Consider the following 25,633-nt stretch of genomic DNA (forward strand, 5'->3'; position numbering starts at 1 on the left):
ACTGAGAGGTGAAGTGGTTGAAGTGATTCAAGTGGAAGTAAATAGTCAACACTGATGAACAGTTGAACACTGAACAGTCAAGAAGACTCATTTGAACACAGAAGAACACCTCACATTCTAAAAGAAAAAGAAAACTGAATTACGAAGAACACTCTGATGTGTAAGTGACTAGTGTTGCAGTTGAACAGACATAGATCAGAGAGAGACGAACAGGTACAGTAGTGTATCAAGGTAAAAGTATTATATAGATGGGCAATCTCAATAGTTGGATGTATATTTGGTAAATACAGTAGGATCAATTGGATGTACATATGGGAAATACAGTACGATCAATTAGATGTATATTTGGTAAATACAGTACGATCAATTGGATGTATATTTGGTAAATACAGTACGATCAATTGGATGTATATTTGGTAAATACAGTACTGTACCATCAATTGGATGTTTATTTGGTAAATACAGTACCATCAATTGGATGTACATTTGGTAAATGCAGTACGGTCAATTGGATGTACATTTGGTAAATGCAGTACGGTCAATTTGATGTATATTTGATAAATACAGTAAGGTCAATTGGATGTATATTTGGTCAATTGGATGTATATTTGGTAAATACAGTACGATCAACGCCGCTAAATAGGGATCATAGCAAATAAAACAAGCGTGCAATTAAGGTTAGTTCAGAGTCAAAGGTTCCAGTAGACAATATTAGCCTACAACAGTGTATTTAGTATGAGATAATTCAACGTGAGGCTGACATAAGCCTTTTTTATAGTTTATATATGACATATCTGTTTTTGACGTTGTTACTGCTGTTTTTAGAATGATTTATCGTTAATTTGTTCTCATCATTTATTTATTTCCTTATTTCCTTTCCTCACTGGGCTATTTTTCCCTGTTGGAGTCCGTGGGGTGGGTGTATGTATGATAGCGGCCACCTCTATGTATAATTATGGATAACTTAGAATACGGCAGTGTAAGGGGTGGTCGTGGGTGGGGGTTAGCCCCCTTAGGTAAGTAGGTAAGGACACGGCTGGTAGGTTAGGTTAGGGGGGGAAGGTTTAGGTTAGTTGATGTCTATTTTTAATCAACGTGTGAGGAACTGGTCGCTGATCTACAAAGGCTCCAAATAATCACAGGAATGGTATACACTTGGGCTTACCTAAGAATAATGGGAGCCTTTGTAGATCAGCGGCCAGTTCCTCCCGCGTGCATAAAAATGGACATCAACTAACCCAAACTTTCCTCCCTAACCTAACCTACAAGCCGTGTCCTTACCTACTTACCTGACGGGAGGCTAACGCCCCCTGCGACCCCCCTTTCCACTGCCATAATAATACATACAGGTGGCCGCTGTAATACATACACCCTGAATAATGACTCTGATGTATTGTTGCTAGATATGGGGTACAATAGTCAAGAGTTGAACGAAACCAGAAAGGTTGATAGAATTAAGGGAGCCTTTGCATATCAGTGGCCAGTTCCTCACGCGTTCATTGAAAATGGACATCAACTAACCTCAACTTTCCCCCCTCAACCTAACCTACAAGCCATGTCCTTACCTAACGGGGGGCTAACACCCCCCTGCGATCCCACTTACACTGCCGTACAGTATATCAAGTTAAATATAATATATACAGGTGGCCGCTAACACCCCAAATTAAGTAAGATGGAAGAAACTGAGTCTTATCACTTCAACTCGGGTAAGAGGAAAGGAAGAAACAGGTAGGGAAAGCCTTGAGGAAGCTGCAGCGGAAAAGTCAATTCTGCGTGTTGATGAAATTTGTGGTTACTGTATGAAAAGGTTGGGTCATGCAATAAATGCAAATTATGGAAATGAAATGAAGGTCAAATTATTTTAAATCATGTTACTAACGGAAATATAGATTTTCTGTTCGGAATAATTCCCTGACAGTAAGTAAAACTTTACCTTATGGACCTGCTAAGCTTGTCACGGTCTGTCGAAAAAGGAATTGGCAACAATAGAACTGATCGATAGATAACAGACTTATTTTTGTTTTGTAAAAATGGCTACAAACCAGTTGATGACTTATGTTAAAAGAAAAAAAAAAACTATAAATTAATGTAAATAAAGGACTTAACTAGGACCCTTTGTAGTTTGTTGGGAAAGCCAGAAATTTTAGTAAAAAGGTCAGAAATCGTTTAGCACAAATCCAAAGAAGTCTACAATGTTAGTAATTAGACAGAAAAACGAAGAGGTTAAAAAGATTGAATAGAGTGGTTAGAAATGGAAGGATAGAAACAGTTAAGGAATATAAATACTTAGGAGAATGGTACTCAGAAAAAGGAAACCATAGTCTCAGCATAAGGAATAGGGAAGCAAAAATCGAATACATGGTACAAGAAGTTAGGAAGTATTGAGACGGGGTGTATGTATGATAGCGGCCACCTGTATGTATGATTACGGCTTCCTTAGAATACGGCATTGTAAGGGGGGTCGCACGGGGGCGTTAGCCGCTCTGTTAGGTAAGTAGGTAAGCATACGTCTTGTAAGATAGGTTAGGGGGTAAAATTTAGGTTAGTTGATGTCGACATGAGAGGAACTGGCTGCTGTTATACAAAGGCTCCGGAGACAGTAACAAAGTAGGAGATTTGACATTACTGGTGAGAATAAAGATCTGAGACAGCAGTAGTACCTACAATGTTTGCAAATATTGAGGCATTGGGTGTAATAAAAGAAAAAGAAATGAAAGAACTAGAGAGTATACAGTACAAAATTATGAAAGGAATCTTTGAACAGGTTGCTACCACACCTTACTGTGGGCTAATAGCAGAAACAGGAATACGGCAAGTTGAAAATAGAATAGAGTATAGAAAGGTGATGCTTTTTCATAGCATCAGGTGACAAACAACTAGTTAAGGAGGTAGTGGAAGATCAAATAAGAGAACCATATGGGGAAAAAGTATCATAGAAATATGCAATAGATATGATCTTAAAATTGAAGAAGTAAGAAAGAATAAAAAGCAAGAACTCAAAAAAGAAATTAAAAGTAAAGTGGCAAATGAAATTAAATGAAAAATAGAAGAAAAAGCAGGGATGACCAAACTGAGGTTTGTGAATAGTAATGGCAGAAGAGTCTACATAGGAGAACTTAACACTGAGGCAGTAATAGTTATGAAAACAAGGTTGAATATGCTAGAATTAAGAGAAAAATATAGAAACAGGAATGACAATGATAGACTGTGTGTTGTGTAGGGAGGCAGAGGATACTACTGAGCATATTTTTAAGCGTAATAAGTTAAGAAAATTTAGAAATAATAACATAGAAATAGTGAATTTAAAAACGCCAACTAAAGAGGTTGCTCGGTATATTGGAAGGGTCCTAGAAGTTAGAAGTAAAAGTATGCTAGTTATGCTGTCTGTGTAGGAGGTAACTAATGATAATGAATTTTCTGCAGATTGCAGCGATTTGCACCTACTACGACTCTTCTAGTAGTGTGGCCATAATCACAGTGTTGTGAAGAGAGCAACAAGGAACCTGGAACCTGCCTAATTCCTCAACTGTTAAGTTATTTAACACCGTTCACATCTATGTTTAGTGAAAAAAAAAATGGTCTCTAATGGCCTAACAGTGTGACATTAAAGCGGAAATGTAGCCAAGACCTACAAAAAAGTCAGAAAACTGTTGTTGTGTAGCCACGGGTAAGTTTTGAAAGAGGGCGTCCTCCTCGCCTTTCAGTTTCTTCTGGTTCCTAAGTAACTGTTCAATCTCATTCTGCAAAATAAGTTTGTGGGCACTATCGCATTATAGATAGATGTAAAGCTTATAACCTCATACTTATTACCGTAATTGAGCTTTTTTTATTTCACTCCACAACACTGATTGTGAGCACACTACTGTACTAGATGTCTAGTTGCAAAGTGCTGTAATATGAAAAGTGCATTGTCATTAGTTACCTCTTGCACAGACATCACAGCTTGCATACTTTAATTTCTAACTCCCATATCCTGTCTAATATATTGGACAAGTTCTTTGGTTTGGGATCTAATTTCTTTATTTCTATGCTTCTGCTTTCAAATTTTAAATATTTAACTTAGCCGGTGAATATATAATAGCTGCAACTCTGTTGCTCGACAGACACATACAATAAAAACTCGCCAGCGATCGCTATACAGGTTGCGGGTGTGCCCACCAGCGCTAACTGTCGGCCAGATACCACTCTCGATGTAAACAAAGACTCAATTTCTTCTCTGTCGACGTGTCGACAAGACGTACTTTTACTCGCTGTAGAACCTGGAGTTTTTCCCATCATATTTGGTGAAGTACTTTAATTTGGTTTGAGCTTTCGCAGTGCAGGTGTTTTATCTTCATCTTAAATCTTGAACTAGTTTTTGGATAGATTTAATTTTTTGATGACAAAGAGAGTATGGACTTTCTTTGACTTTTAAATGGCCGACCCTTCCCTTAGACGAAAGTGTGTTTAGGCTTTTAGCAATTATCTTATCACGTTATAAATTAATTATAGTTTTTCCTCTATATATTTTATATCTCACCGCCTTTATTAGGCCTCTTCAATTAACTTTCCATTTATAATAAACATAAAAATAAATTTTAATGATTTGTTTATATGCGACCTTCCTCAGAGTAGGCGATCCTAACTTGGAAACTGAAGTTAAACAACGTTGAGCCCTTTCAATCGTAAATAGCTTTTAAAGAGCTAATGATTTTAAACTTTTTAAATGAATATTTTTTAATAGATATTTTATGAAAGATTTTCTTTGAATAGTCTTCGTACTGTTTCAAAGATGAACTAACGTTTAGTTTATTTATGCTACGCAGTTTGCGCTCTATCGTTACGATAGAGAGAGAGAGAGTATCACGGTTTCACTTTGCAGAAAGAGTAAATCGATTCTGACGTTTTGTTCATTCTTCTTTCAAAGCTTAAATGTTTTAAATTATATTTTAAAGGAACTTTTTAATTGAAAAACTTTTCAGTTTTTTTTTTTTTTTTCCTTTGGTCAAATAACATGTTTTTTTGACGAAACGTAAGTGGGCTCTTCTCTTAGGTGCGTAATCAAGAGAGAGAGAGAGAGAGAGAGAGATAGAGACGGAGGGAGAGAGAGGGGAGAAAACGTTCCGTTCAAGCGGGTAACGTTGTTCTCGAGTTACTCTCGTCCCTAGTCTCTGTACGGGGAGAAAGCATAAAACGTTTTTAGTTTTTTATTCTCGTCCCCAGGCAATGTACGGTGAGAGATTGAAAACGTAGTTTTGAATGAACTAGTGTTTAGTCTCTTCCCCATCCACTGAATTTTTTTATCTTAAAATATGTTTACTGTTTTTTGCTGGTATTAATGTTCTTGCATTATACGACTGATTTCGCTATTACTACCTTTTGATGAGGTTAGAATTGCGTGCTTCAGGTAGAAATCAGTAAAAGTTTCGATTTCAGTGAAATAAGTGCTAAACAGAAAATCGTAGTGATAAAGTGATATTGCGCAAAGTGTTATCAGTGTTGCGACCGAGGGTTCGTCTGTTCGTGCCTGTTGTTCGCCTAGTCCGGGACCTCTTGCAAGCTCCCAAGCCCAGGGGAGAAGTAATGTCGTACGACTTATGGGTTCGAGAGGCCTTGATCAGCGAACAGACGTTCCCTCTATGGTATCGGGTGTATCTTACCAAGATCACCCCTACCATAAGGCGAGAGAGACGTTTTTCTCCTCGTCATCCGAAGGCTTTTCGCATAAGAAACCTGAAACAAGGTTTCAAGGCCCTTAAGCGAAAGTCAGTCCTTTCAGGACAGGTCCAGCGTCCTGGTTGCAGCCATTAGGACAGCTCTGACCCTATGCAGTCATCGGAAGACTGCTCGCCGCCTAACAAAAGCGTAACACAGACTCCGAGAGTCTTTTTGTTGGCAAGGTTTTGCGGTCACAGACGTTACCCTCGTCTCTTACCGCAACCTTTTCCGTTGATCCTAAATGGGTTGTACAGCAAGACATGCAGAATAAGCTTGCCTCCCTTATGGAAGACTATTCTGCCGATTAGTCCGTTGAGCCTAGCCGTTTATCTCATCGAGATCCTGGCTTTCAGCCAACCTAACGTTCCTTTGTGCGTCCTGTTGACGTTGGCGTAGCTAAGTCACGTCAGTCAGGTTGTTTAGAACCACACTCGATGCGGTCTCGTGTGGATTTTCAGCCACATTTGGACGTTAGGCCACTTGCTGATGCTCCTGTTGACGTTCAGGACGTTCGCTAACAATCGGAGTTGACTTGTTTTGACGCTGTGCGTCAACCTCCGCATTCTAGAGTTGTTTTGACTGCTCAGTCTAGGCGGTCAAAGCAGTCTCGAGTGGACGCTGTGCGTCCTCACGCACCTGTTGTTGTTGACAGTTCACAGACTGTCAAGCAGTTACATGACGTTGCGTCCTGGTCTCTCGCACCTGTTGTTGTTGACAGTTCACAGACTGTCAAGCAGTTACATGACGTTGCGTCTTGGTCCGCTACTAATGCACCAGTGCGTGTGGACTCTGCTTGTAAAGCATTGCCACCACGGTAGGTCTCTCCCTTGCTTGAGACTCGGCTATTATCGGACAAGGTTCCTTTAGATGAGGAAGTTGCTGTTCCCCCTCCTACTGATATTCCCTTGAGGACTCTGTCAGACGGAGAGGAGCCTAAAGCTGCTTAGCCCTCTATGGACTTTAAATAAATCATGCTGATTTTTAAGGATCTTTGTCCGGAACTTTTTGTAACTGCTGCTCCTCATTCGCCTAAACGTCAGAGCTTACACTAGGCCTAGCTACTTCGAAGTCTTTGTTTTATAAGCTAGTGCTCTCTCGCTCTCCTAGAGAGCTTTACGTTTGCTAGGCGACTGGTTTATCACCAGGAGGAGTTTGGGGGATACAGCCTTTGCTTTCCCTTCTTTTAAACTGGCTTATAGAGCGAGAGTCTGATATGACACGAGAGAAGTTCTCCGCTTGGGAGTTCCTGCCTCTGCCCAGATAGACTTCTCAAATCTCGTAGACTCTCCCTGGCGCCTGGCCAGGAGACGCTCCTAGATTTTACAGGTCAACTTCACAGCTGTTTTCGAGCCTTTGAAGTTTTGCTGTACAATTATGTCATGCATAAACAAGGCTTTCAGGGATGGCTCCAATGATCTGACAGCCACGTTCTCTGCAGGGACAAGTCCCTCAGGGATGGCTCCATGATTTGGCAGCCATGTTCACTGCAGGAGTACGTAAGAGGCTAGTGCGCTCAATGTATTTATTGTCAAGACAAACTTCACGATGAAGTCTACCAGGCTGTCTTGACAGCATTTATGGAAGGCGACTGGATGGTCTCTCTCGACCTTCAGGAGGCATACTTCCACATTCCTATACACCCGGATTCCCAACCGTTTCTGAGGTTTGTTTACAGGAATGTGGGGTACCAGTTTCGAGCTATCGGAGATCAGAGCCTCCCTGTACTTGGACAACTGGCTTCTCAGAGCCTCTTCCAGTCATCGCTGTCTGAAGGATCTCAATTGGACTCTAGATCTGACCAAGGAATTGGGACTCCTAGTCAATTTGGAAAAGTCACAGCTGGTCCCATCCCAAACTATTCTGTATTTAGGGATGGAGATTCACAGTCAAGTTTTTCGGGCTTTTCCGTCGGCCCCCAGAATAGATCAAGCCCTGCTCTCCATCCAGAAGATGCTGAAGAAAGAACGCTGCTCAGTCAGGCTGTGGATGAGTCTGGTAGGGACGCTGTCATCCCTGGAGCAATTTGTCTCGCTAGGAAGGCTACACCTCCGTCCTCTTCAATTCCATCTGGCTTTTCACTGGAAAAAGGACAAGACGCTAGAGGCGGTCTCGATCCCGATTTCCGAAAAGATGAAGTCTTGTCTGACTTGGTGGAAGGACAATATCAGCCTACGAGAGGGTCTTCCCCTGGCAGTTCAGATACCCAACCACGTTCTCTTCTCGGACGCATCGGACTTGGGCTGGGGCGCGACGCTGGACGGTCGGGAATGCTCAGGTCTGTGGAACTCGAGTCAGAGGAGCATGCATATCAACAGCAAGGAGCTTTTGGCGGTTCATCTGGCCTTAATAAGCTTCGAGAATCTCCTTCGAGGCAAGGTGGTGGAGGTAAACTCGGACAACACCACGGCCTTGGCGTACATTTCCAAACAGGGAGGTACCCACTCACTGACTTTGTACGAGATCGCAAGGGACCTGCTCATCTGGTCAAAAGATCGAGGCATCTCCCTAGTAACGAGGTTCATCCAGGGCGACTTGAACGTCCTAGCAGATTCTCTCAGTCGGAAAGGTCAAGTAATTCCAACCGAATGGACCCTCCACAAGGATGTGTGCAAGAGACTTTGGACGACTTGGGGTCAACCCACCATAGATCTCTTTGCAACCTCGCTGACCAAGAGGCTTCCAATCTATTGCTCTCCAGTCCCGGACCCAGCAGCAATACATATAGATGCCTTCCTCCTAGATTGGTCACATCTAGATCTTTACGCATTCCCACCATTCAAGATTGTCAACAAGGTACTGCAGAAATTCGCCTCTCACGAAGGGACAAGGTTGACGTTAGTTGCTCCCCTCTGGCCCGCGAGAGAATGGTTCACCGAGGTACTTCGATGGCTAGTAGACGTTCCCAGAAGTCTTCCTCTAAGAGTAGACCTTCTACGTCAACCACACGTAAAGAAGGTACACCAAAGCCTCCACGCTCTTCGTCTGACTGCCTTCAGACTATCGAAAGACTCTCGAGAGCTAGAGGCTTTTCGAAGGAGGCAGCCAGTGCGATTGCTAGAGCAAGGAGATCGTCTACCATTAGAGTCTACCAATCGAAGTGGGAAGTCTTCCGAGACTGGTGCAAGTCAGTTTCCGTATCCTCGACCAGTACCTCTGTAGCCCAAATAGCTGATTTTCTCTTATACCTGAGAAAAGTACGATCCCTTTCAGCTCCTACTATCAAGGGCTACAGAAGCATGTTGGCCTCGGTCTTCCGGCATAGAGGCTTAGATCTTTCCAACAATAAAGATCTGCAAGACCTCCTTAAGTCTTTCGAGACCTCTAAGGAGCGTCGTTTGGCTACTCCTGGGTGGAATTTAGACGTGGTCCTAAGATTCCTCATGTCAGACAGGTTTGAGCCTTTACAGTCAGCCTCCCTGAAAGATCTCACTCTTAAGACTCTTTTCCTGGTATGCTTAGCCTCAGCTAAAAGAGTCAGTGAGCTTCATGCCTTCAGCAAGAACATCGGGTTTTCGTCAGAAAAAGCTACTTGTTCTCTGCAACTTGGTTTCCTAGCCAAAAATGAGCTACCTTCTCGTCCTTGGCCTAAATCTTTCGATCTTCCTAGCTTATCGGAGATCGTAGGCAATGAACTAGAAAGAGTCTTATGCCCTGTTAGAGCTCTTAAGTTCTACTTAGCTTGTACTAAACCTTTACGAGGCCAATCTGAAACGTTATGGTGTTCGGTTAAGAAACCATCCTTGCCTATGTCAAAGAATGCTTTGTCATATTTTATCAGATTGTTAATACGAGAAGCTCATTCACACTTGAGTGAGGAAGACCGATCTTTGCTTAAGGTTAAGACGCACGAGGTTAGAGCTGTAGCAACTTCCGTGGCCTTTAAGCAAAATAGATCTCTGCAAAGTATCATGGACGCAACCTATTGGAGAAGCAAGTCAGTGTTCGCGTTATTTTACTTGAAAGATGTCCAGTCTCTTTACGAGAACTGCTACACACTGGGACCATTCGTAGCAGCGAGTGCAGTAGTGGGTGAGGGCTCAACCACTACAATTCCCTAATTCCATACCCTTTTAATCTGTCTCTTGAAATGTTTTAATGTTGTTTTTATGGGTTGTCCGGAAGGCTAAGAAACCTTTCGCATCCTGGTTGATTTGGCGGGTGGTCAAAGTCATTTCTTGAGAGCGCCCAGATTAGGGGTTTGATGAGGTCCTGTTGTATGGGTTGCAGCCCTTGATACTTCAGCTCCTGGGGGTCTGTCAGCATCCTAAGAGGATCACTGGGCTCCGTAAGGAAGACGTACTTACAAGGCAGAGTAATCGTCTAAGTCGACTTCCTTACCAGGTACCTATTTATTTTGGTTTTGTTATATTGATAACTGCCAAAATGAAATAAAAAACTCTTAGCTTATACGATGTAAACATATTTAACTCTGGTCTCTACCCACCTCCTTGGGTGTGAATCAGCTATTATATATTCACCGGCTAAGTTAAATATTTAAAAATGATATTTTAATTATAAAATAAATTTTTGAATATACTTACCCGGTGAATATATAAATTAAACGACCCTCCCTTCCTCCCCAATAGAGACGCAGTGGGATGAGAAGAAATTGAGTCTTTGTTTACATCGAGAGTGGTATCTGGCCGACAGTTGGCGCTGGTGGGCACACCCGCAACCTGTATAGCGATCGCTGGCGAGTTTTTATTGTATGTGTCTGTCGAGCAACAGAGTTGCAGCTATTATATATTCACCGGGTAAGTATATTCAAAAATTTATTTTATAATTAAAATATCATTTTTCTTAATTCTCTACAGCTAAACATATGCTCTGTTGTGTAATCTGCCTCTCTGTATAACATGCAAGCCTAGCATTTTATTTTTATTCTATCATATTCAACCTTGCCTATATTACCATAACACCTTCCTTAGTGTTCACCTATTTAATCTCTTCTGCCATTACCATTTACAAACCTCAACTGGTCATTTCTGCTTCTTTTCCTTCTATTTTTTCCTTTAATTTCATTTTTGTCACTTTATATTCTATTTTGTTTCTTGAGTTCTAGCTTTATATACTTTATTACCCATTCAATTTCAATATGATTTTTCTGGATATTTCTAAAAGATCTTCTGTTCCCATACTAACAAACCTTCCGTTATTTATTTGAATTATCTTTCAGCAAAGCTGGAAGGTAGCCATTAGACAAAGTGCGAGGTGGCAACCCTACCTAACCGCTTGAGCGGGTAGCCTGAGGATGGCTGGGGAGTACCCAGCCACCTCTGTATATACTCTCACAGCTGTGAGGTATGTCACTTTTTCTTTTGGCTCAAGAGAGAGGGGATGTCTCCTCTCTCTCCTCCCAAGGCTGTCATTGTACATCTTTAATTGCTTTTTCTTGACAGGCGTGCGTGATTTCTTCGGATCGTCTTCATGCGGATCTGTCCTGGGCGCGAGGGTGCTGCGTGCAGTACCTTCATGTCATCGTTAGATACCGACCTGCACTTTCTGTGCCCTTCGTGTAGAGGGCATCGTTGCGAGCAGGATTCACCCTGCGCAGAGTGTAGGGAGTGGCCTGCCTCCAAATGAGAGAAATTTGGACGGCGCAGGAAGAAGAGGGCCAAGCGCGATCTATCTACCTCAGGGGCGAGGATAGCAAGTTCTTCTTCCTCTCACACTCCCAGATCTCTTTCAAAAGCTCCTTCTCGCTCGCGCTCTTCCGGGGGCCGATGGAGTAGGAGCACAGACCGACTTACTCCTTAGCAACCCCGGAGTACTGGGGGGGGGGTAGCTGCTTCCCCTAGAGGAGCAACTTCACCTCCACCTGCTGGGGAGCCATTCTCCCTTTCAGATGTATTGCAGGTGTGGTCAACCTCAGGGATTTCGGGACCCCCTTCGAAGGAAGAACCGAGTCTCCTTCAGCACAGTGCTAGGAAGGGCCCATCTCCAGAGCCTTCAACATTCCATACTCTGGAGCTGTGCGAAGTCAATTTGTCGCCTTCTCCTGAACCTTCCACGCACGGGCGAGTCGATTTTTTGTGTTTGCTCCTCCAATGGCCTGCTGACGACAATCCTACTCGACATCCTGGGACCTCATTGTCCTATAACCTCCAACCTTCTATTTCTTCCCACAGGAATTAGTTGGTTGCAGGTGATGATCTGGGGACCAGCGTTCCTCCCACCAGCAGCGCTAAAGGACGAGCCTCGCCATCTCCTCGCCCTTCTGGACACACTTCCCCTGATTGCCATTCGTGACGATTGGAAGATCAACTGGATCGTAGGTCATCACGATCTGAACGCTCATCTTCTGGAAGGCTTTCTTGTTGTAGAGCTTCACGCTCTTGAGACCTTTGGTCTCAACGCTCTCCTCGGAGGAATTCTTCTTCACAAGAAGTCTCACGATCGCGCTCTGCACGATCACGAGCATCCCAGTCTAGACCTAGGTCCAGACCCTCACGTTCTAGATCTTGACGATTAGATCGATGCTCCCTTTCACAAGGGTGGTGTTCACGCTCGCGAGGCCGCCGCTTACGTTCACGAGCTAGGCTAGTCACGACCCTCACACCATTCTCGAAGGAGAGCTAACACTCCCGTTCACGATCGCAAACCACACGTTCACAATCAAGGTCTAGACATTCTTCGTCTAGAGGTAGATGTAGGCGTTTGCGCAGTCCATCAACGTGTAGCCCTTCAACCCGACCTTCGGGCAAATGATCTAGGACCGAACCTGGCCATGAGACTGACCGTCCCTCAGACAGGCGTCTGGCTAAACCTACAGTGCTGTTTACTACCTGGGGAGTTTTAGCCAAGTGTTTGCATATGCAACGCTTAGAAATGTGTCCCAATGTGGCGCGTTCTCAGCTTAGGGGTGCCCCTACTCAGAGGCCCTCTTTACCGATTTTGTCGGACGTAGGTACTCCTTTGCTGTAACAGGAATTCGTTAGACCTTCCGCTTCCAGTATGGCTCCTAGTTCATACATTGCGTGAATCGCGAACGTTTTTGCGCGAAACTCGCGATTTTGCAAGCAAAACAGCGATTTCTGCAAGCAATTCATGAGCACATGTGTTGAAACCAGAGCAAGTGCGGTACCAATACCTCCGCCTCCGCCTTCTACCACCTCCAGCGGCAGGTCGATAACCTTTCCAGAGGGTTTTAAGGAGCCTCCTAATAGGTTCGCTGGTGTCCCTGTTAGTCCGGATTGTTCTTCTCGTCAACCAAAGGAACTTGTTCCTCTGCTGCAGTGACTCTCCCCTGCATCGACTCAGGCTCCCTCTAGAGCTCTCCCTAGGGGATGTTCTGCTCCTGGACCTTCAAGGGAAGCCCATGACTTACATAGAGGTTTTGAGCTTCCCATGTGAGCACTTTTCTCTCCACATTACAAAAGTGTCTGGGTGTGGCTCCTCCACCGCCACAACCTCCGACTGCTCCAGTCAAAGTGACCAGTAGGTTTCCTTTAGAATCCTCGTCGAGTTCATCCCTTGGGAGTTTAGACCCTAGAAGGAGACCAACCTCGGACAAGCCACACAGATAACCATCTCGATTGCATACCAAGGGCCCTCCTTCGGACTCTTACATGGCCAACCTGCCTTTTACCCTGGTTAAGGCAAGGAAAACCATGACTAAGAGGAAGAAGAGAAGGATGAGAGGCTTAACACCATCTCACGCCAACATCAACCACCCTAGGATGAGTAGGGACATAGGCTCGCCCATGGATAGCTGTTCATCCCTTCAACCATCAAAAATTGAGGTAGTGCCTACGGACCAGCGTTCGATTTCTTTACCTCCTCCTCCGGAGGAGCCTTCAGCCCCCACTGCCAAAGCTTCATCTGCTGGTGCTTTGAAAACCTCCTAAGACCGCAGAAGAACGTCCTATGCAAAAGGAGTCGAAAGACACCAAAACGAAACCCAAGAACGCTGCGGCAAAGGAAGCTCGTATGGTTGAGGCACAGAGAAGGTCCCCTGTGGCGGGTCCCTCAATCAACACTTGACGACCCTGACCTACCCCAGGCTTTGGACGTGAGCCTGAAGGTGGATGACCCCTTGGATACCGATGATGAGAATCTTCCAAAGGCGGCTAATCTGAACTTTCACACTGAGCAAGAGAGACATGAGTCAGAGCACACCTTTTGGCAGGTCCTCTAATGTATGAGGGCCATTAATATGCTGTCTACTCCTGGTACCACCACCCAGGAGGGTAAGGACATGGTTCTTGATGAGATATTCAAGACTCATAAGCCTCCCAGAACTAGTGTAGCTTTGCCCTGGTCTAAAGGCTTGACAGCTTCCAAAAGGAAGGCTATTGCTCAGATAGCCAGAACTTCTAGTTCCTTGAGGGCAGGTTCCTCCTCCTGGTCTCTTCCGCTTCCTTTTGTCTTACAAAGGAAGTACTATGAGATCGAAGGAGAAATCTGTCATATCAAAATTTCAGGGGCAGGTGCCAAAGAGAGAAGCACTTCTTCGCTGTGGAGGGTCCTTCCTTGTTTTGCACGGAAGACATTGATGCTGTTCCTGGAGAAAGGCGAGCCAAGACTCACTTCTCCATAGGGTGATGATATCTTGCCCCTACTCTTCAGCATTGACAGTTGTACGAGAAAACGAACACGACTTCTAAGCAGTCCACCACTAAGCAGCCCTTTCATGGCAAGGGTGGGAGAGGGAGAAGAGGTAAAGCTGGCAAATGAGGTCGTTGCTTCTAGGAAGGTCCATTCGGCCACCTTACCATCAGTGTTGGGATACCTGAAGCACAGGTGGTAGAGATGAGAGATCCTCGGGGCCAAACCTTTGATGGTCTCAATCCTCCAAGTGAGATACTACATCCATTCACTCTCTCTCTCGCCCTCTTCGGACTTGCCATACAGAGATGTAATATTTCTTCATAAAGGGATCAGCGAAGGATCTCACCCTTTGGGCAGAAGTCCAGACCATGGTAGAGAAGGATGCTCTCCAAAAGGTTCTCGACAAGTCCCCAGCCTTCTACAGTCGACTCTTTCTTGTAGAGAAGGTGTCTGGATATTGGAAACGAATCACAGACCTCTCGGCCTTGAATGATTTTGTTTTACAGACTGTTCAAGATGGAGACCACAGAAACAGTTAGAATGAGTTACTTCATGATCACACTGGATCTGAAAAAAGATGTGTACAGTACTTCCAGGTCCTTATCCATCCAGTGTCAAGAAAGTATTTAAAATTTGTCCTGCACAAGAAAATACACCAGTTTCAGGTGCTGTGTTTTGGTTTGTCCACAGCTTTTCAAGTGTTCTCGAGGCATTCACTCTGGTCTCCACCTGATTGGTTGATTCTAGCAGACTCAGTGGAGACCCTTCTCTTACACCAAGAAAGACTCCTCGGCTTTTGCCTCGACCTGGGAGCCGTGGTCTATTTGGAGAAGTCTTCCCTACGACCTTCTCAGAATCTAGTATATCTCAGTGTATGCAGATAAACACCCATTTAGGAAGCGTTTCTTTCTCAAAGCAGAATTGAGAGATTCAGGGAAATGGTTAGTTTTTTCTTCTCACAAGGCTTGCTACAAACTCATCTGTGGTTATGCGCTAGGGCACATAACCTCCCTGGAGCGTCTGGTACCCAACGGCCGACTTAGCATTCGGTCTCTCCAGTGGCAGTAGAAGACCTTCTGATCTCAGCACATGGACCCTCCGGACCTTTGGGGTTCGGTACAGTTAGATCAGACGGAAGATATGAGTTGGTGGGTGCTAGATGCCAACCTTCCCAAAGGAGTAGATCTGTAAAGAGCATCAAATTGGGGAGGAGAGAGAAGTCTCTCCTCCCCATTTTAAGGCTTTGCACAGAAACGTCAAAAGTAGGGGGGGGGGAGGCGTCGCCTGTTGCAGCACGTAGTTTCCAGGCTATAGTCTGATTCCAATTGGCAGCGCCACATAAACCTCCTGGAAATAAGGTCAGCTCTTTTGGTTCTCAAGCACTTTCAACAATGCCGACAGTAGTGGCATATCTAAACAAGCAAGGAGGGATTGAGTAGGATAAGACTGTTAAAAGCAGCATCATGATAGGGCCATGTCTGACAGATGTGGTTGGGAAGACCCTTCACAATGGATGAAATGGAGGGACACTGGTGGCCTACTGGAAAATATCATTATCTCATTAGTAAAGAGAGAAAAGCCTTATGATAGGTACATTAAGACTATTATATGCAGTGGAAATATGGGCAATGTCAGAGAAAACATTGTAGATTTTGATAAGGTCAGACCTTAGAAGATAAAGCTTCATGGCTGGAATATGGTAAGAATACCATGTAATGAATGATAAATTAGTAGATAGATGTTGTGTTAAGCTGAAGAAAAGGCTGGTTAAGCATTAGATGAGAAGAAAGGGAAAAATTTAGTTGGACGAGTAGTAAACATAGAATTGGCAGGGTGTAAACGGGTATGAAAACCTAGAAATCAGGGAAAGAGGTGATAAATGGAAACCTAATCTTAGGGTTATGGTAGACTTTTGGAAACTGTCCCTGTCTCGGACAGGAGTTTCAACCCAGCTCAGCTCGAAAGTTTCTAGTAGCATCTGTGGACTCTGTAACCTCACCGTCCTTGTGAGCGAGTTTTGGGCCCCGGCAGGTCTACCTGCTGAGTCATCAGCAGCCATTGCCTGTCCCTCCGTGGTCCTATCTTGATGGAGATAGTACTAAGTCCCTAATCCTTTGTGTATATGGTCGGTTTCCAGGGTAATGTCCAGTTCACTGCTTCTGCCAATCATGAATTTTCATTAATGTGGCAGAGTACAAATTAACCCTTTTACCCCCAGGCTGTTTGGAAATTTCCAACCCTTAACCCCCAAGGGTTATTTTTTTTCAAGCACATTTTGCAGTATATTTTTTTTTAAATTGCTCTAACAGCCTTAATTTTCATCATAGAGAGGTCAGGTTGGTCTCATTCTCTTGGGAAATGCCTGAATTTTCTAAAAAAAATTATCAAAAATATGCAAAAAAAATTTCAATAGCATTTTTTGCAAGGACGTACCGGTATGTCCATGGGGGTAAAGGGATGAGTTTTGCGAAACGTACCAGTACGTCCTTTGGGGGTAAAAGGGTTATAAAAGATTGGAGAAACCATTTTCCCGTCTAACTTTGTAAAGGGAACACCTGGTAACCTTTCCATGTCTAACTCTGTAAATTGTAAAACTGATATATAAACAAATATTTAATGAAGATATGATTTGAGCATAGCAAAGCAAACCATGAGTACAAAGCATTGGTTTATATCTATGATTGAATTGAATATAGGATTTAGGCATTAAGCCAAGCACTGGGGCATCAAAGGCCATTCAGCGCTATATAACGAAAATCATTCAATCATATCTGTACACTCACACCATTTAGTATCATTTTAACCTTTAATACAAATCGTAACACTTTCATACAATAAAATCTAGATGTGAAATAAATAGGGATTAAAAGGGTAAAATAAATAAATAAATTAATAAAATCAATTATAGCTCGTAATATAACCCAATACTTTGTATAAATTTTCTCAAGTTCAGGGTATTACAGTTTTCCCCCAGTATATCTCTTAAAGGTTTGTCCTGGAGTAAATGTGTCCTCCTCTGAAGATTAAAAACAGGACAATCGACTAAAATATGTTTAACATCCAATGTCACTTGACAGGTATTACAAAGAGGGGCCTGTCTCCCTTCCCCACTCTTCATTAAATAATTGTGCGTTGCATGTGTATGGCCAATACGCAGCCTAGTTAAAATAATGGTATCCCTTCTACTTGTAGAATTACAAGATGACCATTTATCCACCAATGGGTGGATTTGTTTCAATTTTGTATTGGTGGTCAGTTCAGACCATCGAGCTTGCCACTTATTTTTACAGTAAAGATGGATCTCACTTTTAAGATCTTTGTAAGGAATACTCAAGGGGGATGGATTACTTAGCCCTGAAGCTTCCTTTGCTGCCTTATCTACTTGTTCATTCCCATCCACCCCAACATGGGCAGGGACCCAACAGAAGTGAACACTGATACTTTTCCTAGACTGCAGAAGTACTAACCAGTCCTGCACCTCTTATACTAGATGATGGCCTGGCATAATTTGTTTTAATGAGAGTAAAACACTATTGGAATCCGTAAAAATTGTATAAAAACTATTTTGGTTGCCATTTTTAAAAATATGTTGGACTGCGAGAATTATTGCGTACAGCTCAGCAGTAAAAATTGAACAAGAGGATGGGAGTTTCCTTCTAATAACAATATCCCCCACCACAGCTGCACTTCCAACTCCTGCAGCCGATTTGGAGCCATCTGTAAAAACATGTTTCCCATGATGTTGAGCAGCAGGATTTAAAAACTCACTTTTCATTACCCTACTAGGTAAGGTATTTTTCCCTCCTGCCGTAAAACATACTTTAACAGGTGGATTACACCAAGGAGGAGACTTGGCATATCCTACCTCTGCTATCTGTGCTGTTAACAAGCCTACTTCTCTAGCATCGTTTTTCAGCTGTACTTCCAAAGGCTTAGGCACTCTAGATCTGTTAGGAGCCCGATCTAAAGGCGCCCTAACATATTTACAGTTAGGATTGTTTCTCACAGCAAGGGACCTAGCTAAAAACCTCAAACTCAACTCCTCTCTGCGAATGGAAAGGGGAGGTATGCCAGAATCAACATAGAGACTGTCAATGGGAGATGTTCTGTAAGCACCTGTGCAGATGCGAACCCCAGCATTGTGAACAATATCAAGTTTTCCAAGTAAAGTCTTTGTAGCTGATCCATATATTTGGCATGCATAGTCTAACTTGCTCAGACACAAAGATGTATAAATTCTAAGCAAAGTTGTTCTATCAGCACCCCAATCAAAATGCGATATCACTTTCAGAATGTTCAGTGACTTCTTAACCCTGATAGATAGGTCATTTATATGGGGAGCAAATGTCATTTTCTTGTCGAAAATGACTCCAAGAAACTTGACACTATCCTCATACGGCAAAATACAATCATTTAAGAAAAGGGTGGGGATCTCTTCCCTTTTACGAGTACGAGTAAAGCGAATGGCTTTGGTCTTCTGAGGAGAAAACATGAATCCACGAGAATTTGCCCATGCGGAAGCAGCATTTATTGCAATTTGAAGATTTTGGCATGCTTGTAGTGCAGATGATCCACTACAATAAATTGCAAAGTCATCGACAAATAGTGATCCTTGTATGCCAGGAGGTATGTGACTAATGAGACTATTAATAGCAACAGCATACAAGGTCACACTCAATACGCTGCCTTGGGGGACACCTTCTTCTTGCATGTAGGATGAAGATAGTTCTGACCCTACTCTCACTTTAATTGAGCGGTTTGATAAAAATTCTTCAATAAAAGAGAACATATGTCCTCCTATACCCCACGAGGCCAATTGCTTTAAAATACCACCCCTCCAGGTGGTGTCATATGCCTTTTCGAGGTCAAAAAAGACACCCACCACCTGGTTTTGGTTAGAAAAAGCATTTGAAATTTCCCTTGATAACATCAGCAAAGGGTCTAGAGTACTTCGGTTCTTCCTAAAACCAAACTGTCTGTTAGATAAAAGATTTTTTGATTCTAGATACCTCACAAGTCTGTTGTTGATCATTCTCTCAAATAGTTTGCATATGCAACTGGTCAAGGATATGGGCCTATAACTAGATGGCAGTTCTGGGTCTTTACCAGACTTGTGGCCTGGAATTACAATTGAAGTATGCCAGGAATCAGGAGATGTATGGGAAGCCCATAGACCATTAAGGGTTTCTAATAAAAATTCCTTGGTATCCACTGGAAGATGTGATATCATTTCATCCGGTGATGCCATCCTCACCTGGGGCAGTTAAAGAAGAGCTGGAGATAGCATTTTGCATCTCCTCCATACTAAAAGGCAGGTTAAAAGCTTCAGTATTTGAAGAAGCAGGAGGAACAACAGATGTTGATGCTCTAATTTGTTGAAATGCTGGGGAATAGTTGTCAGCACTTGATACATGAGCAAAGTGCTTAGCAAGAACCTCTGCTACATCTTTGGGGTCAGATATATATCTATTATTTTCTCTTAATATTGGTAGAGGCTTAGGGACGAATTTACCTTGAAGTTTTCTAATCTTGTCCCATATTTCCTTTGAAGGAGTTTTGGTATTAATATTAGATATATATTTCTTCCAAGATGCTCTCTTTGCTTTTTTAAAAATTCTTTTTTGTTTGGCACAGGCTCTGAGATATGCTATTCTATCTGCTAAATAGTTTGTCCTCAAGTATCTTCTGAAGCAAGTTCGGGTCACTTTTCTTGCGTTGGCACATTCTTTACTCCACCAAGGAACTACAGAGCGATGAGGTAAACCGCATGTTTTAGGTATAAACTTGCTAGCATTATCATCAATAATATTTTCAAGATGTTGATAGGCATGCACTGGAGATGTAAATTCATCATATTCTTTATCAGTGTGTGAACAGTTTTCATAAGCTGCCCAGTCTGCCTCATCTATCTTCCATTTTGGTGGACACTGAGAAGGAAGATTATGGACATAATTTAACATTATTGGCCAATGGTCACTGCCATGTAGGTGTTCATTTACTGACCAAAGGTAGTCCAATCGAATGGATGAGGAACAGATTGACAAATCAATGGCTGATGTAGAGTTGTGGACTACATCATACCTAGTTGGAGAACCATCATTCATTAGTATTACATCATTATTGTCGATTAATTCTTCAACAAGATTACCCCATCTATCGCACACATTTCCACCCCATAAAGTATGCTTTGCATTAAAATCACCCATTAAAATAAAAGGGGCAGGAAGCTGATTGATCAAGTCTTGGAGGTCAGAAAGTCTAAGCCTTCTTGGATTACCAGCATGATCTAAGAGGAAAAGTTCTAAGGATGGTTCAATATATAGCGAGCATAAAGTAATTTTTTTCCCGATATGAGTTCTAACTGCACATGCCTGTAGTGGTGTATTGAGTGGGATTGTTTCAAATTTTACAGATTTGTGAATAATAAAACCTGTACCACCTTGAGCTCTTGCAGCTTGCAAAGGAGGGGATCTACAAAAATGATAATTGAGTCCAGGATTAAATGGTTTGTCACTGATCTTGGTTTCCTGTAGGCAAATTACCTTCGTGTCTGAGTCCCTGGTTAAAGTTTTTATTTGCTCAATGCTAGTACTTAGACCTCTGCAATTCCACTGGATGATAGACATTATCTTTTGTTATTAATTTTCTTTGTCTCATTTGTCTTTTGGGACTTTTCGGATGAAGCCATGTAAGGCCTGGAGATGGAAGGCTTTACTAGGCCACTACTCTTCTTTTCTTTCTTTCTAGGATCTTTATAAGAGTCAACCTTAGGATCATGAGCAGTAGGGCACTTACCTGACTTAGATGAAGGTGAGGATGATGGGGACCTTTTCCTCTTTGGAAGATCTTGTTTTCCAATCTCCATCAAATCAGGTAGAGATTCTGCCTGAGACAATACATTTAAGGTGGTGGAAGCCACATTGGCTTCCTTGGAGGATTGCGCTAGAACTTCAACAGTTCGAGCACTTAACCCAGAAGGCTGGGCTACTACCTCTAGGGGAGATCCTCCTATTGGTGACAATACTTTGGGTATATTGGAAACCATATTGACCTCTTTGGAGGTTTGTGCTCTGGCTTTTATAGGCTGAGCACTTGACCCAGATGGCTGGGCTACTACCACTAAGGGAGATGCACCTGATGGGCCAGGTGCTACCACTGGTCCCCCTGTGGTAGTAAGGGGTAGTGGATTATAATCTTTTGTTGGCATCTTAACCACGCGAGCAAAATTAAGTTGCCGATTGAGTAAATGCTTTGCATAACCTACACTTATATGTTCAGCATTTGCTTTCAAGATTGCAGCTTCTTCTTTCTTGTATTCTCTACATCTTTTATCATTTGATTTATGATGATCTTTACAGTTTGCACAGGTTGTATCTCTGTTGAATTGGCCATGTTCTAACAAAGAACAGTTAATACAGATCTTCGTATCACAGTATTGCAGTACCGGGAAGGGTGACCGTACTTGAAACAATTAAAGCATTGTAAAGGCCTAGGTTTATATTCTCGAACACGTACTCTTTCATTCTCAATAATTATATGATCTGGTATAACAGGGGTTTCAAATGTTAAAACTACCATGCTTGTTTGAGGGATCTTACTTACTTTCCAAACATTAGCAGGGCACATGTCCAGAATTTCTGGTTCTGAAAATTCATATAGATCTTTATCAAAAACTACTCCTTTACCATAGCTGAAGCTCATATGTGGTTTAATATCCTTAATAGGATCAATTTCTGCAATCTTCATGCCACAAAGCATGTGAGCTTGAGTATCTGATTTTGCATTAATCAAAACTGATTGCTTACCGTATCTACTAATATCCTTACTTTTAATTAAACCAACTTTTTTTTGTATAAATTTACTAATCTTATAATAGTTATAATTATCTATCTTCCCAGATGCAATTATCCATGTTGGGGGCTTGGGGGTTCTTACTTCTGGAAGTCTATGCTCTATTTCTTTTTCCATCCATTCTTCTGGTTTATATACCTCTAGGTGTCTTGGTGCTTTATCACATAGAGCCCCAGAAATCAAACAATTGTCAATTTTTATGCTCTCTAAATTTTTATTTGCGTCTAAAGCAATCTCAAAACTTGAAAATGATACCCAAGCTTCCCAAAAGCCTTTACTACCATTAAGCTCCATTAAAATTTCTTTGATTGCCCCAAATCTACAGAAGGCTTCATGAATTATGTCATAGCTACAACCAATTGGTATGTTTTTTAAGTGGAGAATTTTCAGATTTTTTGTTGGATCTGGTAATGAGCCAGAACCAGAGAGTAAAGTATTACGGTTATTACAAGCATCATTTTCCACCAGTGCCGATAAATTGTCTTTAACAACACTGGTCAGAGAAGTATTGTTGGAGGAATCCTTTTTATTGCCGAGGTTGTCAACAGAGCTTTCCCTATTTAAACAAGCAGAAGTCGTCAACGGTGTCTGGGGTTCGCCATTTGATCCAGGGGTACGGGGAATATTAAGTTTACTCATTAATTATTTTTCAGAGGGAGGGAAGGGGTCATAATAACAATGAAAAAAAAACAATGGAAAAAAATAAGGTTTAAGGGAGAGAAAAAATTAAGACTGTCTGAAATTCCAAAGAAGACACCGTTAGCCTTTCCTGGAATTAATTTCTCCACCAATGACACCTGTGAAAGCTGCTTACCAAATGTCCACTCCCTACCCTACCACAAAGGGATGGTACCACTATGATTAGAGTGGCTCAAGTGTATGCCAAACCCGCTTGATGGGACTGAGAGCATTTCAAGAATACAATCATCCCCACTCTAATCATAGTGGCAGGCAAACCGGACAGAATGCCGAGAGTCCTATCTCTATAAAATCGCCAACCCCTGGAATCCGAAGGCCAAATTTCCTACGAGATAGTTCCGCGTGCCAGTATGGGAATACTGACACTCCTAGGTGTCCAAACATTTTCGGGCAGTTGGCAAGACCACCACAGCTCCCACAATTGATTTTGAAATAAAAACTGATCATGGATACAATGTCCCCTCTAAAAAACCTGGACAGTGAAATGGGTAAGAGAGTTTTGACAGCAAGGTTGGAGACAGCTGATAATTATGAAGGAGGAATAAGCAATAAGAGGTAATAGAAAAAGAATGAGAGAATTTAGAGTCAAACTGAGGAAAAGAAATTCCCCAGTTCGAGAGCCCTCTTGCCCGTCACAAGCCTTCAGCACGGGAATGATATGCCGTGCTGAAGCCCAATGACTTCGTCAAGGCATTCTCTCGTTAAGAGGGTTTATATCTATGAAACATTGATGATATATACATTTCTGCAAATCATATTAATGTGTTCCAAGATTGAGTTTTCCTTTCTAATTGTGTTTATGTTCAATTCCAGAGTACTCCAGCCGGAAGGAATTATCATCATAAATGAAGTCTTGCGAACTATTGTAGAATATATTCAAATTTAATTAGTGAAGCAGTTCTTGTTGGTTTAAAGAGCATGTATCTGGGATTGCTGAATCTTCCATTTGTGATATGAGGTTTGTAATGGTTGTGTATAAAGAGAAATAATAATGACTTGAAGTTTTAGAACTCTCCTGTCGAGTATTTAATTCTATAAGAGTATCAGGGGAAAGATTTCAAATTTACTAGTGAGCCGGTCATATTGAGGTGATTCCTCGATATTATCAAAGAAATTTACTTATTAAGAATGGTATTATTAATATTTTCAATCATATGTAATAATTATTTTATTGATGGTAAATGTAAATAATTTTATGTATTTAATGCCGTAAATTTTTCTGTTTGTAGAAATGGGAAGAAAAAAAAAATAACATTGAAATGGGAAAAATTAGTCTATCCTTTTAGTAAATGAGCATCAGACAATGAAAGAAAAACTTGATGTTTTGATTGCAGTTCATTACCAAATCATCTGAAGTTATAAAGGGTGTGAAGTATAGCGAGTTGTGTTTGTCTCCTTATGTGTTTGCAAAATACTGTACCTGGAATGTTGAAATGCCAGCAAACGAAAAAGCTAAAATGGAAGCTGAACTTTCCCTTAAACTTCCTATGAAAAGTGAAGATGGTGAAGAATCATTCTCTGAAATTAAAATTGAAGATTGGGATGACTTCAATGAAGACCCAACAGACAATAGGCCATTGACTTTAGACCCTTCAGTGGTCGTAAAGGAAGAAACTGGGTCGTTCCAGTCCAGGGAAGTCGATGAGACATATCCCAGTGAAATTGATCAAATACATCGTGAAGAAGACCCTCTAAATATTAATGAAGAATTTAGAAATGAAGTCGAAGGAGAGAGAAGTGTAGATTTGCAGACTTCATCTGCAAATGGACTTAGTGAACAGGTTTCTTCAGAAGGGAATCTTCATAACCATCCTAGTACTCAGAAGGAAAAAGAACGATTTTCCTGTGATGTATGTGGAAAATTCTTTTTTTATAAATGTCTGCTCACAGGACATATGAATGTTCACATAAGATCAAAGCCATATACATGTGACGTGTGTGGGAAGGCATTTACTCGCAACGAGTCCCTTTTAGATCACATGAGAAGACACACAGGAGAGAAGCCATACGTATGCGGTCACTGTGGCAGTTCGTTTGCTCAGAAACAACTTCTCTTGCATCACAAGAGAATTCACACTCGAGAGACATTATTCACTTGCACAGTTTGCGGGAAAGAATTTCCAGAGGCCCGCCGTCTCAAACGACACATGAGAACTCATACTGGAGAAAAACCATATCCGTGCAGTGAATGCGGCAGTAAATTTGCCTTACAACAAACTTTGAGGGATCACATGAGGACTCATACTGGAGAAAGGCCTTACACTTGTGCCTTGTGTGGAAAGTCTTTTGCTAAGAGAACCAACTTGACTTATCATACGAAAACTCATACAGAGGAGGAAAAGCCTTTCCCCTGTACGTTGTGTGAAAAAAGGTTTTGGAGAAGACGAACTGTTGATAAGCATTTAAAGAAAATTCATGGACATTCGTATGGTACTGAAGTCAGTTAAGCTGTTTGTCTGTACATAGTGAAAATTGAAGGGTAAAATTTGAAAAAATTTTCAGTGTAATTACTGCTAAGGTATTGATTTTTATTTGTCTTACCTTTGGAAGGAATCCGTAAAAAGAGGAGTTGAGACTTGTAAATATCCTGCCAAAGGTAGGCTGTGTTACTGGTAACAACAGATTTGACTTTGTGAGAGCCATATCTAGGTAAGGGACGTTTTTTCATGGGAATTGTGAATTGCCCATCATGCTGGAGATTTTTGGTCTGTGAAGGCTCTAGTCAGTAATTATGTTGCACAGTACATGGAAACCAAAAATAGAACAGAATGTAAAAGAATGTCTGATATTTTCTTGAAATACATGGAATTTTGAGCAAATAAAGCTGAAGGATTTA

The 25,633-nt window shown here is 42.0% G+C and overlaps 1 protein-coding gene across 6 annotated transcripts; it reads left to right on the forward strand.

Moving 5' to 3' along the window:
- LOC137654731 (gastrula zinc finger protein XlCGF8.2DB-like) lies at positions 1-25,633 on the forward strand. Of its 6 annotated transcripts, none has more exons than XM_068388637.1 (3): positions 1-231; positions 3,424-3,667; positions 23,611-25,633. In XM_068388637.1, the coding sequence occupies exon 3, from the start codon at positions 24,231-24,233 to the stop codon at positions 25,242-25,244; it is 1,014 nt and encodes a 337-aa protein (XP_068244738.1). In that variant the 5' UTR covers positions 1-231; positions 3,424-3,667; positions 23,611-24,230; the 3' UTR covers positions 25,245-25,633. The 6 variants fall into 6 exon arrangements, with proteins under 6 accessions (XP_068244738.1, XP_068244740.1, XP_068244741.1 ...); XM_068388639.1 differs by having other exon boundaries at positions 1-213; XM_068388640.1 differs by having other exon boundaries at positions 1-160.

Source organism: Palaemon carinicauda, chromosome 15 (assembly GCF_036898095.1).
Source record: "Palaemon carinicauda isolate YSFRI2023 chromosome 15, ASM3689809v2, whole genome shotgun sequence".
In the NCBI taxonomy this organism is placed as follows: Eukaryota; Metazoa; Arthropoda; class Malacostraca; order Decapoda; family Palaemonidae; genus Palaemon; species Palaemon carinicauda.